A 17,334-nucleotide genomic window follows, 5' to 3' on the forward strand; every position below is an offset into this window, starting at 1 on the left:
ACTTTTACTGTATTAATTATTTTTCCTGTGGTGCTGGGGATGGAACCCAGGGCCTCACACATGCTAGCCAAGCACCCTACCACTGAGCCATACCCCTAGCCTTAAAACTTAATTTTGTTCATTGTGGGGGTTTTGGCATTTATTTCAAATTTTTAAAATATTGTGTTGAAATATTTATTTTTATTGCTGAGGGTTTGGGCCCCTGAGGCCAAAAGTATCTCCCTTTCCTCACCCCACTCTAGTTCTGGCTCTACGATGACCTCCCAGACAAGTTCTTCACACAATTTCCTTCTGAAATGGAGGCCTGATGTCAGAGAGCCTGAAACTGTCAAGAGACATCAAACCAATTATATTGCCTGCCAGGAGAGAATCATGTTTCTCCTTTCTCCTCCTGTATTCCCTTTTCTACTATATGCAAGGGTCTCAGTTCAGCATAAGTCCTTGTCTATTTCCAACTGCTGGCATTGAGCATGGCCACATTGCCATTGGGGTGCCTGGGATTGCTTCTCATTTACAGAGGTCAAAGGTCAGGGTCTCACTCTCCAGGAATACACCCCAAGGACTATTGAGCTCCTCCAGACCCTTGTCAGGGACCCTGTAGCCCAAAGCATTCCTTTCTCTGCTGGAATCTGTCAGTTAGCTCTGGCAAAAATCAAGTTTCCTCACCCTAAACTTACCTCATCCAATACAAGTTTTCCAAAGAAATTATGGAAAAGAGCCTTGTTCTAATCCTCAGATGTCAGAACTGAAGGGTCCTTAGAAACCATCTTGTTCCAACCCCCCTCATTTAACAGAACATATAACTTCCTTTGCTCTATTTGCACATTCTAAGGAATCCCCAAGGCCATTTCATAACAGAAATCAGGAGCAAGGTAAGAGCCAAGTTAATCAAGGAAGTAAACTACTATGGGACCCAGCTGTGCTTGGGAAGGACTGAGTCATTAGAAATGCAGTCCTGGCCTCTGGATTTGTTTATTAAGGATTTTCTTCAAGGGCAAAGAAAAGGATCTGTGTTGGCTCAACTCCAAAGCTTTGTACAGGGGTAGGGTGGGATTGAAAAGGGTTTGATTAGTTTTCAGCTGGACTGGAGAGTTTGAAAGGTTCTGTTTTAAATTGACCTGCCTTTTTTTTCCTGACTGGCCCAGGCATTGTGAAGTTGTCAAACTTTACCTGTGTGCCTCTTCTCCAAAAAGGAACTCTCTGGATCCCCTGCTCTGATGATCTTTCAGTTCTGAAAATCAAGAGAGCACTCCTAATTGCGTTAGGACAGGCTTTGAAAGGCACAGCTTCCTTCACATTTTTATATTTGTAACAAAATCTACCCTGCCCAGAACACCATCTCATTGATTCCTGCAGGGGAACACCCAAAGAGTGAGAGAGTAATTTTTAGCTACATTTTACAGATAAGGAAACAGGCCCCAAATGGTAGGATGGCCTAAGGCCTTGCAGCTAGTAAGAGGCAAATCTTTGATGGTTCAATTCAGAGGGACACCACATTCTGTGCTTTTTATACTAAACCACAGCACCTCAAGGTGCCAAGATATGCTATGACAGCAATTGACAGGCTAACAGAGGGCCACAGGATTGAAATCACTGTCTTGGTCTGATCTGCCATGAACCCTAGCATCACAAATGACTCCTGGGAAGCATAGAGCACATCTAGGAACAGAGTGCTAATCCCAAAGGGGCTTTGGGACATCAAAATTCACCCAGAATTTTCCATCCTATAGCTTTATGTTTTTAGAAAATTCATCTTTCATACTGGTAGAAGGAAATCTCATTTATTGAAGGGAATTTCTTATCCTTACTCATACCTGGGCTCCTATCATTGTTCTGGGTAGTACTTAGTGCCAGGTACATTAAACACTGGGGTGTGTCTTTGTGGCAAGGTAGGACAATGTTCATGGATAACACTTTCTTTGCCTTGTTTTTCATCTAAGCTAGCCCATCTGTACATTTTTTGTCTTTTTTCCTTTGACACTGTGGATGGAACCCAGGACCTTTGTACATGAGGCAAGTGCTTTACCACTGAGCTACATTCCAACCCCCATCTGTACACTCTTAAGAAAACTCTGCCTTTTGAGATTGCAAAGGGGATTATCATGTTAGGTGCAATTTTGGGAGAAACAGTGAGGCCACTATGGCAAAATTCTAAGTAGACTGTGAATTGAGAGGATTTAAACAAACCAGATTACTTAGGGACTTGATCAGGGTTATATCCTTTTGTCATAAGTGCACAGAAAATATCCCAGAATGAATTTGGACATAAGCCCAATGCTGTATCACCACTGCTGGAAATTAAACCCATTTAATTCCCTTGCTTTAGATATATTTGATCAAGAGAACGATGACACTTTTTTTGACTTTTTTTAATTCATGTTCTTGCCCAGCGAGGGCACCCTGTATTTGTACAGTGTAACTGCTCAGATGTGTTGAGAATTACAGTCGTGTATGGTGCAGTTTACTAGCCAGATGGTGGGGTGGCTTCAGCTGGGTTGTAATGCTACTGGGCAGGGTGGGGGTTGGAGTAAGATGGAGAGGAGTCCAAGGAGTTGTTAGCCTACAGGTTAGCAAGAAGCCAGTCTAGCGGTTGCTTTCTAGCCATGTTACCCACGGCTTCATCCAGTTGTCGTTCCTTGGCAAACTTCATGACCTCCTGAAGAAGATCACCTACGCTGTACCCCTTTTCTGCTGCCTTGGCAGAAACTTCAGGAAGCTGTGGAGAGAGCAGGGATAGCTTGAGTCATCTGATGTTTTATGGAGGAATGACCCCTGCTGGATAAAATGAATTCACATCCAGTCCCCACATGATTCTACCATGAAACTTGATTCTAGGATGGAAATGTGCAACAGATACATGATGGGAGGCTGATGACATGCCTTTCCTTTTCCTTTGAGCCTTCTCTAATGGCATAGATCAAAATGCTAAATGTGCTTTCTTTTTGTGCTTCAAAACCAACACCAAAATCAACTGTGTTCACTAAATTAGTCTGTGCTGATTGCTAGGTGAAGGTTTGGGGTTGCCTTCCTAAAAACGTATGAGATGGGGATGGGGTAAAGGAAAGATTGCTTGACTGGAGTGAAAATAAATTGTCTATGAGTTTCATTTCTCTGGAATCCATCTAATGTGGAAAATCAACTGCAGTGTGAGGGGGAGGAAGGAGAGAAAGAGTGAGAGGGTTATTGTGTATATGTCTGAATGTGGTCCTCCCTACTTCTGCCCACTCTTTCTTCTTGTGTTTTGATGCATGGCTTACCTTCTCCAGTTGTCCATCATCGTCTCCCATGAAATAAAGCATGGGCACGTTAAACTGGGAAGCTGCAATCCACTGCAAGACAGCCTGGAGCTGCTTCTGCAAGTTACTTGTAGAACACTGGTTGTTAACGATGACTTCAGGCCCAGGAGAATCTTGACAGGTCTGTGACATTGCAGCTTCGTAACCACATCTGGAGCCAAAGTTGGGATTGCTTGCCAATGCTGCTTGTTCTTCTAGCTCGGCAAGAGCTGCCCCGTTGTTGCTATACTTGGCCATGATCAGGCACAGCTTCATCACAGATTCAACCAGTTGATCTATGAACTGGCAGTTCATTTGCTTCATCCCACACATAAAGTCCAGTTCTGGATTGTCCTGGCACTGGTCTTCTCTCTCACATTTCTTGGACATGGAAGCCATTTTGCTTCTGGGTTCAGAACGCTTGTTCTCACCATCACATAGGTCATCACAGCTAAAGGAGCTCTCATTGAGCAGTTTCTGAATCAGCGACAGGACGATGTTCGACATGTCAAGCTTCTGGGAGTCCAGTTGTTGATTTTCCTTCGCAGAAGATGGTCCAGGAGCTCCACGAGATTCAAGATGTTTCATTGAGAGTGTTTTTGCACTTTGACCTCCTCCAGACTTTTCATATTGGGCACTCTGAGCCGTATAGCCCAGAGAAGATCCAGGGCATTCCTCTTCTAATGTATCTTTGCCCTTCGCTTGCTGGGTTAGATGGTATTGGATCAGCATAAGGGCAGATACAATCAGGTCCTTGGCCAGTGAGTCGGTGGAAGGGCCAATTCTTTCCCTTTTTTCATCTTTGGCAGTACACAGTTTGGTAGTCATCTTGCCCTGGTTTCCTTGCTTCTGGTTCCACATGGTCAGACTCTCCTTGAGGATATGTTCACTGACTTTCTCTGCGCTGGTCAATGGCTTGCAAGGGTCTGTTTTTATTTTGTCCTTTCCTTTCATCTCAGCTTTCATTGCTGAGAATTCCAGGCTCTGATTCTTGCACTTGGGATCATGTGATCCAGCTTTCAAAGATGCATATGACAGACTCTGAGACTTTGTTTCTCTCCTTTCACCAAGAAGGGCGCTGACCAGACGCTTCAGCATGGCCTCCATTATATCAGTGGCATTTTGTTTTCCGTGGTTGAACAAGTTCCTCTTGATAGTGGAGAGAAAATCCGAGTCAGTCATCAGGACTCCAGTGATATTGTGCAGGTTTTTCATGCAGGAATCAATCAGATCAGACACGATCTCTCTGGTGTGCTTTAATAACACCCTCTTCAGGACCACACAGGCTGGCATTGGCTTCCCACAACTGTGCACTTTCAAAGTTTTCATAACAGAGACCATCATGTCAGATGCCACCTGATTTGCATAAACCATAAGTCCCTTGCTGATGGATTCTGCAAATTCTTTACTATCTCTTGGGCACATCTGCTTTTCTCCACTCTTGTTTTTATTGCATAACTCACTGTACAGAAAGGTTTTGCGGCCATCCTTGCACTCTTCCCCAGGACCATGCATTTCTGCTGAGGTCAATTCTACAGCTTCATGGGCCATTTCAGAAGCAATCTTGCTTACAGCACTATGGGGACTGTTTTTCCCCTTGTCTCCAGAGGGTGGATACATTAAATGGTGAAGACATTTGCTTCCACCTTCCAATTTTTCCTTGATTTCTTTACGGGCCATCTGGATTACCAGGGAAGAGAGTTGGTTGACATAGAAGGAAAGGTCATCCATGGAACACTCTCCATCAGGAGAAATAACAGCCCTCTGAGTGCTAGGGGACTTGCCTGGAGGAGTTGAAGGACTTTTATTATTGTTGGTGTTCTTGGCTACTGCCATTTCTAGACATAGGCTTTGGGGTCTGTTGGCCATGTAATCCATGTTCACGTGATCAGCGTAGACACTGTAACAGTTCTCAGAAGGTATTTTGTGATATTCGCCATCTATGTCTCCTACTTTATGTTTACAGCTAGAGGCTGAGGGGCTTAGTGAATGTTGAAAACCCAAGGCATACTTCTGGAGATCATTGAGGAGACAATTGAGGACACTTATAGGATCAGAGGGGGCTTGTTTGAAAAGGCATACAGATCCCTCCATCTAAAAAAAGAACAATACCTATCCATAAGCACTTGGGTAGGCTACTTTCTTGCCTTATTTTATTTAGAAGCTATATTTTCTAAAGTGCACTGATTAGGGGTTTCGTTTTGTGGAATTTTCATAGGAACATAGCATCCAGTTATAACCATTAATACACACTCATTCAAACACAAATGGCAGCAACCAAAGCTCAGAGGAGATATATTTGTATGTTTAACTATATACAAGTGTGTTGAATGTGTTTGTCAGTTTCCTGAGTTTATGTGTTTGACTCAATATGTCAAAAATACGTCAATATAGCTGGGCTTGGTGGCACAGGCCTGCAATCCCAGCCACTCAGGAGGCTGAAGTAGGAGGATCGCAAGTTTGGGACCAGTGTCAACAATTTAGCAAGGCCCTAAGGTACTTAGTGAGACCTTGTCTCAAAATAAAAAAAGGTTTTAGATGTGGCTCAGTGGTTTGGTGCTCCTGAGTTCAATCCCTGATACAAAAAAAAAAAATAAAGTGTTAATGTAGCTGGCACAAGAGGCTGAGGCAAGAGGACATTCACAAGTTCAAGTTGAGCCTCAGCAACTTAGTGAGACCCTGTCTCAACATAAAAAAAAAAAAAAATTAAAAGGACTAGAGATGTAGCTCAGTGGTAAAATATCTCTGGATTCAATCCCCGGTACCCTCCTTCCCTGCCAAAAGAGTCAATATATCTATTGTGTGTGTGTATATGCAGGTCAATAGAGAAATTCAGGTGTGTGAATGTCTAATAGATTTGAGATTGTGTCAGACTACTGTTAGTGTGTGAAAATGTGTACAATGTATTCACATCATTGTTCACTGTTTCTGTCTACTTTATAGGCCACCATGTGTGTATTAGTACATTTGTACGTGTCTGTGAATGTCAAAATATGTGTATGTTAGTTTATCTCTAAATATAGTATCAATTTGAGTAATCTACTTGCTTATAATATAAATTCACTACTATGTATCATGCAGTTATAAATGTATTGATGTGAAGCCTAAATTCACATATTAATGTATATATGTGCATCAATAAGTAATATTAATATAATGAATGTGTCAAAATAGAAATATATGTAAATTGGTGATTATATAACAACTGTGTATATTAATTGGGTATCAGTTCATGTTATATCTATGTGCTATTGTCAGAATTGGACAATGTTGTGTGTCAGTGTTGATCATAGTTTGGCAATGGATTATGTATGTGAATAACATTAGTATGTCATTGCATTTCTGTCAGTGTGCATATCAATGCATAAAAGTGTGTTACTGAATATGTGTCCCTTAGTATAAGTTTGTAGGTTTGTATGTCAGCATGATTGTGTAGGAATATATAGATATTTGCATCGATGTGGATACATTTGTGTCTATACCAATACCTGAGTTTTTATGGTCACTGTGTTTCAATCAGACTTGGATGTGTATGTGTGTGAGTGTAAATGTGAATATGGGTGTTTATGTGTGTTCCATGTGGCCATGTCACCGCATCTGACTCTGTACCCAGTTGTATATGTGTTTTAAATCTTTGTTTATGAATAAGTCAGTATATTTAATTGTGTTATATCAATTCGTATGTGGGTTTGTCAATGTCAAATGTAGCCAGACATGTATGCCATTGCTTGGATTAATTAAACTTAAATATATAAAAATGTATATATTGGTGTGTGTTTTGCTTTATATACATTCATATGAGAGTATCTCTGCTGGGTGACTGACTGTTCCTGTTTGGATATGCATATACATATTATGTACACATCTTTAGTTACTGCTGCCCCCCCTTTGCCCTTCCTTTGCTTCATCTTTTTTTCACTGAATTCCTGGAAATGTGAGGTCATAATAAGGGCAGCTTTTTGAAAAGGAGCTTAAGTTACAATCAAGGCAGTCTATACTGTGTGAAGGAAATATGGGCTGTTCACCAAGTATAATTTATTCCTTTCTTAAGACTTGAGAATGGAGTTGGACACCCCCTGCCCCCAAGAAAACCCTGTTAGAATGTTAAGTAACTTGTTTTTCTTCCTTGGGGGCCACTCCCCTCAAAACAAATTAGTCTGGGACCAGAAATGTTTTCATTTTAACAAATGAGCCTAGAGACACAGAACAGGAAACATTTGACTCCTCAGCACTAAAGCCAAATATCGTATTCCAATACTAACCACTCTAGACTTGTAGGAATGCAGGGGTGACATGTGTGCTCCAAATTCCCTCTCTCAATTAGGAGGTCCAACAGACACAATTTGAAATCCTTACCAAAAAACAACGAACAAACCAACCCCCAAAATGGATGTTGTGTGTAACATTGGCATGCAGTTCTAATTGCTTCTAACTTGAAGCTACCCTCCAGAGCATGGGTAATCTTTTAGCCAATAGGGTGGAGACCAGGCCCTCAGATTCTTAGTTGTTATAAATTCTCTGTCTCGTATCCATTTTTCTTCCTTGTTGAATGCTAAGCAAGGTGGGACACACAAAAGTCCATTGCAAATAAATCATCATGGAACATGACAAGATATTGTTTATAAACCCATATCTTTGCTCAGATAAGAATGGAAAGATTATGTTTGGAGTAGGTACCTACAAATCAGGAGATGGTATTCTGAGCCTCTATGATTGATGAAGGCTGTTGTTAAGTATCTAGGTATTGAACTTACCATAGCCCTGAACTTGTCCTGTGTTCTCTGGAATGTCATAGTATTCAAATTGATGAGTATGTTGGACAGTAGTTTGCTTACCATCTCTGAACCAGAGTCCTCAGACTCAATATTGGACTGTAGGAATTAAGAATGGTGGAATCTCAGAGCCTAACTCTACCTTAGACTGGTCTTGTTTTTCAGTGTCCTTGATCACGATAATCTCCTTTTCTTCCAGACTCTCCAGGTTTAAGTCACCTTCTGAGCTGCAACCAGCAGCACCCTATGGAATTAAAGGGTGAAATTCTTAATGAACAGTTATCTTTTTGGAGGAGACACTGGGGATTGAACCCAGAGGTGCTTAACCACTGAGCCACACCCCCAGCCCCTTTTTATATTTTATTTAGAGTCAGGGTCTCACTGAGTTGCTTAGAGCCTCACTAAGTTGTTGAGGCTGGCTTTGAACTCGTGATCCTCCTGCCTCAGCCCCCCAAGCCACTGGGAATACAAGGGTGCCCCACAGAGCCTGGCAACAGTTGCCTCTTGAGACCTCTTTAAGCTGTTCCCTTAGGTTAGCATTTAAATCATGTCATATCCCTTTATCCTTTTTTTGTAAGAGAGGTAGGCTTATAATGCTAGCTAGTCTTTGAAGAATGAGACCAAGTTCCTTCCACAAATTACTTATTCTCTCTGTGAAAATTCTCATAGGCCATTAGTCTCAAGAGCCATATTCTATTAGTCACCACCATTATTGACAGGTTTTGTTTAAAAAAAAAAAAACTTAAGTGGCTTCTAAAATGAGGTTTGGTTATCAAGAGTGACAATAAATTCCAAACTGGGGACACCCTAGGCTCGTGAGAATGATAGCATTTCATTTGGGTTGCCTCCACCTTTCTACTCTCTGCCAGTCTCTTTCCTCATACTTCACGGATAACTCTTCTTAGGATTTTCTCAACCTCTCCAACTCTGAGCAGAAAAATACTCACCTTGGAATCTTTATCTTCCACATTCAGGGTGGACACATCCACAAAGCATATCTGCATCAAATTAGAAGGACAGATTTAGATAAACTCTAGTGAAAATGCCATAATTTCTCTTTCTTGGAGATGATAATGACACTTAACCTGCAAATTCTTGTGAGGAATAACTGAGATCTTGTGTATAAAGCTTTTAGCAGAATATGGCACAAAGTAAGTACTCAATAAACATTAATATTGTGGCTATTACTATGTAAACAGAATCTTAACACTATATTTCCTTAACTCCCATATTTCCTAAATGAGAATACCAATCTACCACAAGCCCAAAGGACAATATCTTCATATATTAATTGAGAAAACTGAGAAGTGGCTTGCTCAACTGACATAAACTCAATGACAGAGAACTCCATTTCCCTGGCTGCTTATGTAGGGCACTTTCTACCACACAAGTATTTCTCAAAATGTAATATTTTTACTACTGATGATATCAAAGATTTTAGGTAGTACATGGACAAACATTTCTGTGTTGAATAGGTACATTGTACTTGAACCTCAAATCTGTGATACTATGGTTAACGTTGCTTATGGTATTGGTCATTTTAAAAGTGTAAATCAATTTTTAGAACATCACAAAGAACATATATTAAGTAGATAGTATGAGTGATATTTGACATAATAAATAATGTGAAATACTATGCAAATCAGTTGAATTTGGGAAACAGTCAAAAGTATTTGAAGTGTTTTCCCCTCCTGAGAGGCTCTAGTTCATTGGAAACTAGGCAACATTATGACTTAAGAGGTCTTAGGTAATAGAGGCTGGTTACTAGGCAACTACCACTCTTCCCTATTCCCCAGGCCCCTCCTTGGCCTCCCTCCTTAGTTCCCTTACTTTACTCTTAATCTCTTAATTCTTTTCCTCCATATTCATCCTTGTGTAATATATATATATATATATATATATATATATATATATATATATATATATACACACACACACACACACATACATACACACACACTGTCCCCTGAAAGACCTTACTGAGCTTGGATTCATAGAGAAGTCACAGCATCAGCTTCCATGAGTTTACCTTGGGTTCCAATGAATCTGGAATACCCATAATACACAAATTGTTTTCTGCTCCTTGGTGGGAATGGTTTTTTATCTTACCACTTTTCGATCCTGATCTTTACGTCCTGTTGGGCTGTAGAGATCTACCTTGCAGACACCCCTGCGGCTGTGTAACCAGTCAATATCAGACATCTGGAAGGGGAAATAAAAGAAATACTGAGATGCTTAGTTTTTAGAAACAGGGTCTGCTCAATAAGAATCTCTGGAAAGGGTTCTGAAACATATCTCCTTTTCAAAAAGATTTAGGCTAGGAATTGGGGGGGGGTGGGGAGAGGGTGAGAAGTGGGGAAGAATCAAGTGTAATTTCTTTTTAGAAAGAAAAAATAATCTATTAGCTTCTTTGAACTGCCCACTCCACCTCCCAATCCAGATTGGAGCTAAACATAAGGAGAAAATGGCAGAAGACAGTGGTGGATCTGTTGCTATGGAAGACCAATTAAGAACTCAGTAGATTTGGTATTTGGGGCTTGAATGATCTCTTTTTAAAAGTTCAAGACAAAGCTTCCTTCCGAATTTAGAGTTCCTTTTCCCGCTAGCTCTTAAAACAGTTTCACATCCTCTTCTTCCCTCCTTCCCTCTCCCCTCCTCCCTCCTTTCCCCCATCACTTTTCCCCTCCCCTTCTCTCTTCCCCTCTCTTTTATCTCCCTTCCCTCTCTCCCTCTCCCCCTCTTTCTCTCCCTCCCTCCTCCCCTCTTTTCCTTCTTCTCCTCCCTCATTTTCCCTCTAGCCCAAATATTTTCATAACAGCTCTTCTCTAATGGCTATCTTTTCACATGATAATACTATATTTCTACCTCTTACCATCATGGCCAAACTCCCAAGATCTTCTTGAACTTTCCCTTGGAGATTCACCATGAAACTTTGAAAAAGTTACAGAAAAAGTTTTCCCACACCCTTGGAAGAGGAAGTTTCTCTCTTATTCAAAAGCTAGTGAACACTAGCCTAGAAAAAGAGAGAGGAAAGCACAGAGGTTCCTCATTTGATTTGAATACAGTTTTAGCTCAAATTCTTAAAAAAAATAAATAAATAAAATTTATGAATTCGTTGTTACCTTGATATATAAGACTTCTTGGACCTTTGGCCGAAAATGTGCCACCCCAAAGGGAGATGTGCCCCTTTAGATGGAACTGGGCAGTGCCAAGTTCTTGGGCACCTGCACCTGGCTGCCACCCCCGGTCAGCTGTTGGACCAGACTGAGGGGCCAGGCTTTTCCCTGCTGGTTTTGACCCTGGGGTATGACATCAGTGTTTATTAGGTCACAATGCCTGATGCTATAGCAACCTAAGTAAAGGCAAGGTACACTGGCAAACTCAGTAACCTTTCACATTAAATACACATCTGGCTGCCTATTGTTGGACAAAATGTTTTTCATTATCTCTGGAAAGGTCCACATATTTTTCTCACATTTTCTCCAGTTCACAGACCCTCAAAGTCACCTGTATCTTTCCTTTTCTTATTAGACCACCAGAATAAACTTACCACATTAGTTACCAATTTGGTGGAGGACTGCAGTTTTTAACATACAGAATCATCACCAGTAATTTTTTAAAATATTTTTTTAGTTGTAGTTGGACACAATATCTTTATTTTACTTATTTATTTTTATGTGGTGCTGAGGATTGAACCCAGCATCTTGTGCATGCTAGGCAAGTGCTCAACCGCTGAGCCCCAGCCCCAGCCCATCACCAGTCTTAAAAAGAAAATTTTTTTTTCACATTTTAACTTTCTTCTCTTTGAGTTTTTTTACTAGAGTGTCAGAGTTATGTGGCAAAAGATCTTTGGATTTATGTTTAAATAGAAATGTTTGATATATAAGACTTCTTGGACCTTTGGTTGAAAATGTGCCACCCTGAAGGGAGATGTGCCCCCTAACGCTTTTCTGAGTATCCCAAATAAAATTTGTGAAAACAAAGCTGGAAGCTATATTAGTAGCTTTTGTGGTTTCACCTTTCCCTTTAAGATTCCCTCTTAGCTAATCAAAAGAAGTCAGAAGAGCTGGGTGTGGAGACACATGCTTTGATCCCAGCAATTTGGGAGGGTGAGGCAGGAGGATTGAAGTTTCAGGCCAGCCTCACCAATTTAATTGAGACCCTGTCTCAGAATAAAAATAGAAATGATTTGAGATGCAGCTCAGTGGTAAACCACCCCTAGGTTCAATCCCCCATACCAAAAAAATTTTTCTTTAATTAAAAAAAAAATTTAAAAATAATAAGTCAGAATATGCCCCTACCTTTGTAGTATGAGAGTAGGCTATTGCGTGGGATCTTTAGATGGTATTTTCTTGTTGTTTTAGATGTTGTGATGACTCTTCCACTCTGCTTCAAGATGTTATGTCTTTCCTCAACCCTCCATACTCTCCTAAAGCCTTAACTGCCAGCTGGTACTAGAACTTCAACTTGATGACATGGCAGTTTCTATAGAGAACTGTGACAACATAAAGTCTCAGCATTACACTTAGGATTCTAGGCTCTCTACATGGTCTAGCAAGTTCTGCCCTTCACCATGAGCCCACAGTATCAACCTTTCACAAACTCTTCAAACCATAAAATATTTTAAGACCTACTTATTGTTTTTAATCATTGTTTACAGTATTTTTAAAGAAAATTATTCAATATACCTTGAGGTGTTTTCTGATTAGCCCATTTGAAAATATAAGCCCGCATAAAATGGCTTTCATCCATACCCAACTCACATCTTGTCTTTCCTTGCCCTTTCTCTAGATGTTTCCACTTTCACCTTGTACATGTGAATAAATACATCTGAATTAAAAATCAGATGAGTTGACCAAATAGTAGAGATTCATTTTCTTGGTCCTACCTCCATTTCTTCTTTTCCCTGTTACTCCTGAGATTTAATTTTTTCACCCTGCTGTACAATTTCGATCTTTTTTTTTATGAGACCAAAGAGAAATATAGTCAGATATTTCTTTTTTTATTTAATTAATTAATTTATGTGTACGTTTATTTATTTTTAAGATATTCAGGCTATCACAGTAGAGGAGACTTCAGATAAATTGAGTTCAACACATTGAAACAAAAGGCAGAGTGTACTAAAAGGAAAGTACCGAGGAGCTTTTGGGGTGGGGGTGAGGTTGGTCAGTGTAATAGGGCATATGTGTTTTTTTACCTGGTACTAATCAGTTAGGTTCCTACTTTTCCTAGAGTCTGGCAGACATGAGCCTTATCTTTCTTGATTGATTACATTTCAAAGGGATTGCTCCCAGGTCTGAGAGAGACACTCCTGGGTTAGGGAAAGTAACATTTCAAAGAAACAAAGAAAGGATTTATAATTTCAAATTTCTGAAGTACATGTTCTAGGGAAAGAGAGTCAGGGCCTGCAGTAGTTTTTGGCTGGAAAAGACAGTAAATTCTTTGGTCTTTCTTAGGCAGGCATTTTAAGGGGGCTAGGTTCTTCATTTTAGGGACATGGCCTTGAGCTTATAGAAACTATGCCAGTGTTTGATCAAGTCTCTTAGAGAGTGTTTGCTGGGAGTGGGGGGGTGTAGTGGTGATATTGTTTGTGCTAACAGTTGTAGTTCTTATAGGCCAATGTTGAGGCCTAGCTGAGAATAGTGCTCAAAGGAGCGTGACTAAAGTTTGGTCAAGAATAGAGTCTTTGTCAATGGTGAGAAGCCAAAATCTAAAGTCCAGGACTGTCTTTCCTATGCCAACTTTTTTTCAAGGGAGAAATTTTTTTTTTAAATTACTTAAATTTATTTTAACTTATATAAAAGTATAAAAATTATATATTAAAGGGATACCATGTGATATTTCATTGTATTTATACATTAGGTAAAGCTTAAATCAGGTTAAACTGAACTTTTTCCTCAAACATTTATCATTTATTTATGGGAAAATCATTGAAATGCCTTTTCTCTGGTTTTTTGAAGTACACAGCATATTATTGTTATCCATAGTCATCCTCCTGTGCAATGGCACATAAAAACTTCTGGCCCAAACCTAATTCAACTTCTATGAGATCAACTTTTTAGACCCGACATGAGTGAGATTATGTGGTACTTGTCTTTCTGTGCCTGGCTTACTTCACTTTAATATAATGATCTCCAGTTCTATCCATGTCACAAATGACAGAGTTTTGTCTTTTTATGGCTGAATAATATTCTATGGTTTTTATGTACATTTTCTTTTATTCATCAGTCAATGGATGCTTAGGTTTGATACTTTTCTTAGCTATTGTGAATAGTTCTGCAATAACCTTGGGAGTGCGGATGTACCATTCTTTTGGTAACAGAAATTGCCTAACCACTGAGCAACATCTCCAGCCCTCTTTTTTTAATATTTATTTTTTGATTGTAGTTGGACACAATACCTTTATTTTATTTATTTTTATGTGGTGCTGAGGATCAAACCCAGGGCCTCGCACATGCTATTTGAGCACTCTACCACTGAGCCATAACCCAAGCCCCAGCCCTTTTAAAAATATTTTATTTAGAGACAGGGACTTGCAAAGTTGCAGAAGCTGGCTTTCAACTTGTGATCCTCCTGCCTCAGCCACCTGAGCTACTGAGATTACAGGAATGCATTACCCCACTGGGCTTAGAGCTACCTCTGACATACCTATTTCATTTCCTTTGGCTATATACCCATTAGTGAGTGTGCTGTATCAGATGGCAGTTCCATTTTTAATTTTTGGAGAAACCTACATTTTTTTTCAACAATGACTGTACTAATTTACATTCCCACCAGCAGTGTGAAAAGGACTCCCTTTTCTCCACATCCTCAGGAGCACTTGTTAATCTTTTGTCATTTTGATAATAGTCATTCTTACTGGAATGAGGTACTATCTCATGGTGGATTTGATTTGCATTTCCCTGATGATTAATGATGTTAAATATTTTTTCATATACCTCCTGTCCATTTGTAAGTCTTATTTTGAGAAATATCTATTTTAACAAATAGTGCTGGGAAATTGGATATACACATACAGAAGAACAAGACGCTTGTCTCTTTCTAGTTACAAAATTAACTCAAAAGTCGGGCATGATGGCTTACGTTTGTAATCCCAGTGGATTGGGAGGCTGAGACAGGAGGATTGCTAGTTCAAAGCCAGGCTCAGCAAAAGTACAGCAGTAAGCAACTCAGTAAGACCCTGTCTCTAAATAAAATACAACAACAACAAAAAAATAGGGCTGGGGATGTGGCTTAGTGGTCAAGTGCTCCCAAGTTCAATCACCAGTATTAAAAAAGAAAAAGATAAAAGCTAAAATCTTGAACTTAAGACCTGAAACCATGAAACTGCCAGAAGAAAACATGGGGCAAATACTTTAGGATATTGGAACAGGGAAAAAAGACCACAAAAGCATCAAAACAAAACAACAAACAAACAAAAAAACCCAAAAAAACCAAAAACAAAAACAAAAAACAAACAGGACTACATCAAACTTAAATGCTTTTGTATAGCAAAGGGAACAATCAACAGAATGGGAAAGTATTTGTAAACTCTACATCTGACAGGGAGTTAATATCCACATATATAAGGGACTCTGAAGGGGGACCTTTTATATGTATATATTTAGTTGTAGATGGACACAATACTCTATTTTATTTATTTATTTTTACGTGGTGCTGAGGGTCAAACCCAGTACCTTATACCTGTGAGGCAAGCACTCTGCCACTGAGCCACAATCCCGCCCTAAAGGGGGATCTTTTAATGATTAAAGACCAAGTTGGAACACCTATGTCTGGCTTTTCTCTGTGGAATAAGAAGCAAAGGAAGAAAATGTTTATGTATTCTCCAATCACATAATACATATCCCTACGAAATTTAAAAAAAAAAAAAAAAGAACACAACTCTGTCTCCCAGTCCAGAAGGGTACAACCATGACCCATGCCTGGAAAATGTCTTACCAAATCCCCAAATGACAAAGGGTGAACTATGGATGATTAGAGTGCTGTCCCATGGCACCCCAATCCTGTCATCCTGGAGGCTAACCAGGAGCAGACAAGAGCAACATTTGGATGGAAAATCAATAATGAAAGTGTAAGGAAAAAATAGAGTTTAGGCAGATGTGGCTCAATCACAGGTCACAGCATATATACTGCCCCTTCTTTCTCTTAAGCCACTGAGGCTCTCAAACTGGCCTATACAGAATATGGGGGACTGAAAGGGGAGAAAGGATGTTCAAAGAGTCCAAATAAGGAATATGCTGTGTTAGTTGAATAAATGTGTGAAAAGTCTGTAGGTTAAAAGTCTAGGTTAGCCTCTAAGAGCCCAATATTATGTTCAACACAATAGCCTTGGTTATCTTTTTGTTTTTCCTAACCAGCATCATTCAATTTCTAACTTTGTTTATCCTACCTAAACATCTTCTCTTCCACACAAACTTGTGCATAATAGTACAAATAGACACTTTAAATATGCTTTCAGTTTGCATTTGGTTTGAAAAAGCTATTGAGATAATAAAAATGGAACCTGTGTCTATAATGTAATTATTCTCAATAATGGCAAAAGGAAATGAAATGAAGTGAATTCTCAGCCTTCATGTAATCATTGTCTGCCTGTTAGTCCTGCTGAATGTCTTCCAGCCTCAGATTTAGCCTACCTAATTTAGTTTATGTGATGACACTGTGACTATCTGGAACATAGGCAGTGATGCCAATGATTATCAGACATCCTTCATTGTGCACCAATACAATTGGGAATGCCATTTCTTTTTCTCCTGAATTGCTTTCATGAGATTGTATAATGTCATTCAGAGAAGCTTCACATAACCATACTCAAGTGAAAAATTAGATGGCTTTTTGAACATCACAGCCATGGTGCTGCATAATTACTTCTGTCAAGTATTGATGTCTGTATTGTGTATATCTGTCTTTCCCTATGAGCGATTGAAAGAGTGGAGGGAGAAAATAAAGGACTTTAAAAAGCTATAAACATATATATATATATATATATATATATATATATATATATATATATATATAATTTCAAGGGGCAGCTGCTAAAGGTAAATAGATTGTTAGGTATGTTGGGAGTTCCTTTATGGGCAGGAGCTTAATTAGGTAGCTAAGGTCTGTTCTGTTGCTTTGTTGTAGAAAATGACTTACAGTTATTTTTGGAGAGGCAGGCTTGGCTTGGCCATGGCCATTTCTGGTCAGGCTCCTCCCTCTTATAATTGTGAAATCTCCCTCCTCTGATTTCCTAGAACATTTGCTTATTGTCAGGATAATTCATCTGACATTTACTAGATCTGGCC

General features: G+C 39.5%; 1 protein-coding gene across 2 annotated transcripts; it reads right to left on the minus strand.

The window, feature by feature from the left end:
- Positions 1–2,364: 2,364 nt before the first annotated feature.
- Positions 2,365–12,476, minus strand: Akap4 (A-kinase anchoring protein 4). 2 transcript variants are annotated; one of them, XM_046442584.2, is made up of 6 exons: positions 12,349–12,476; positions 10,157–10,249; positions 8,995–9,045; positions 8,190–8,291; positions 3,258–5,369; positions 2,365–2,716 (listed from the first exon to the last, which is right to left on the minus strand). In XM_046442584.2, the coding sequence occupies exons 2-6, from the start codon at positions 10,247–10,249 to the stop codon at positions 2,561–2,563; spliced, it is 2,514 nt and encodes an 837-aa protein (XP_046298540.1). In that variant the 5' UTR covers positions 12,349–12,476; the 3' UTR covers positions 2,365–2,560. The 2 variants fall into 2 exon arrangements, with proteins under 2 accessions (XP_046298540.1, XP_046298541.1); XM_046442585.2 differs by lacking the exon at positions 12,349–12,476 and adding an exon at positions 11,170–11,307.
- Between the last annotated feature and the right edge of the window lie 4,858 nt (positions 12,477–17,334).

The sequence above is a fragment of the Marmota monax genome, unplaced genomic scaffold (assembly GCF_021218885.2).
Source record: "Marmota monax isolate L192 unplaced genomic scaffold, Marmota_monax_Labrador192_F-V1.1 WCK01_AAM20220418_F8-fsc00170, whole genome shotgun sequence".
In the NCBI taxonomy this organism is placed as follows: Eukaryota; Metazoa; Chordata; class Mammalia; order Rodentia; family Sciuridae; genus Marmota; species Marmota monax.

What these genes read in the sequence shown, in the direction of transcription:
- Akap4 (XM_046442584.2), bottom strand. Translation starts at nt 10,249, where the DNA reads ATGTCTGATATTGACTGGTTACACAGCCGCAGGGGTGTCTGCAAGGTA. An exon ending in TGGAAGATAAAGATTCCAAG is followed by an intron (nt 8,292 to 8,994) that starts GTGAGTATTTTT and finishes TTAATTCCATAG; the next exon opens with GGTGCTGCTGGTTGCAGCTC. An exon ending in AAAAACAAGACCAGTCTAAG is followed by an intron (nt 5,370 to 8,189) that starts GTAGAGTTAGGC and finishes TTCTTTTTTTAG; the next exon opens with ATGGAGGGATCTGTATGCCT.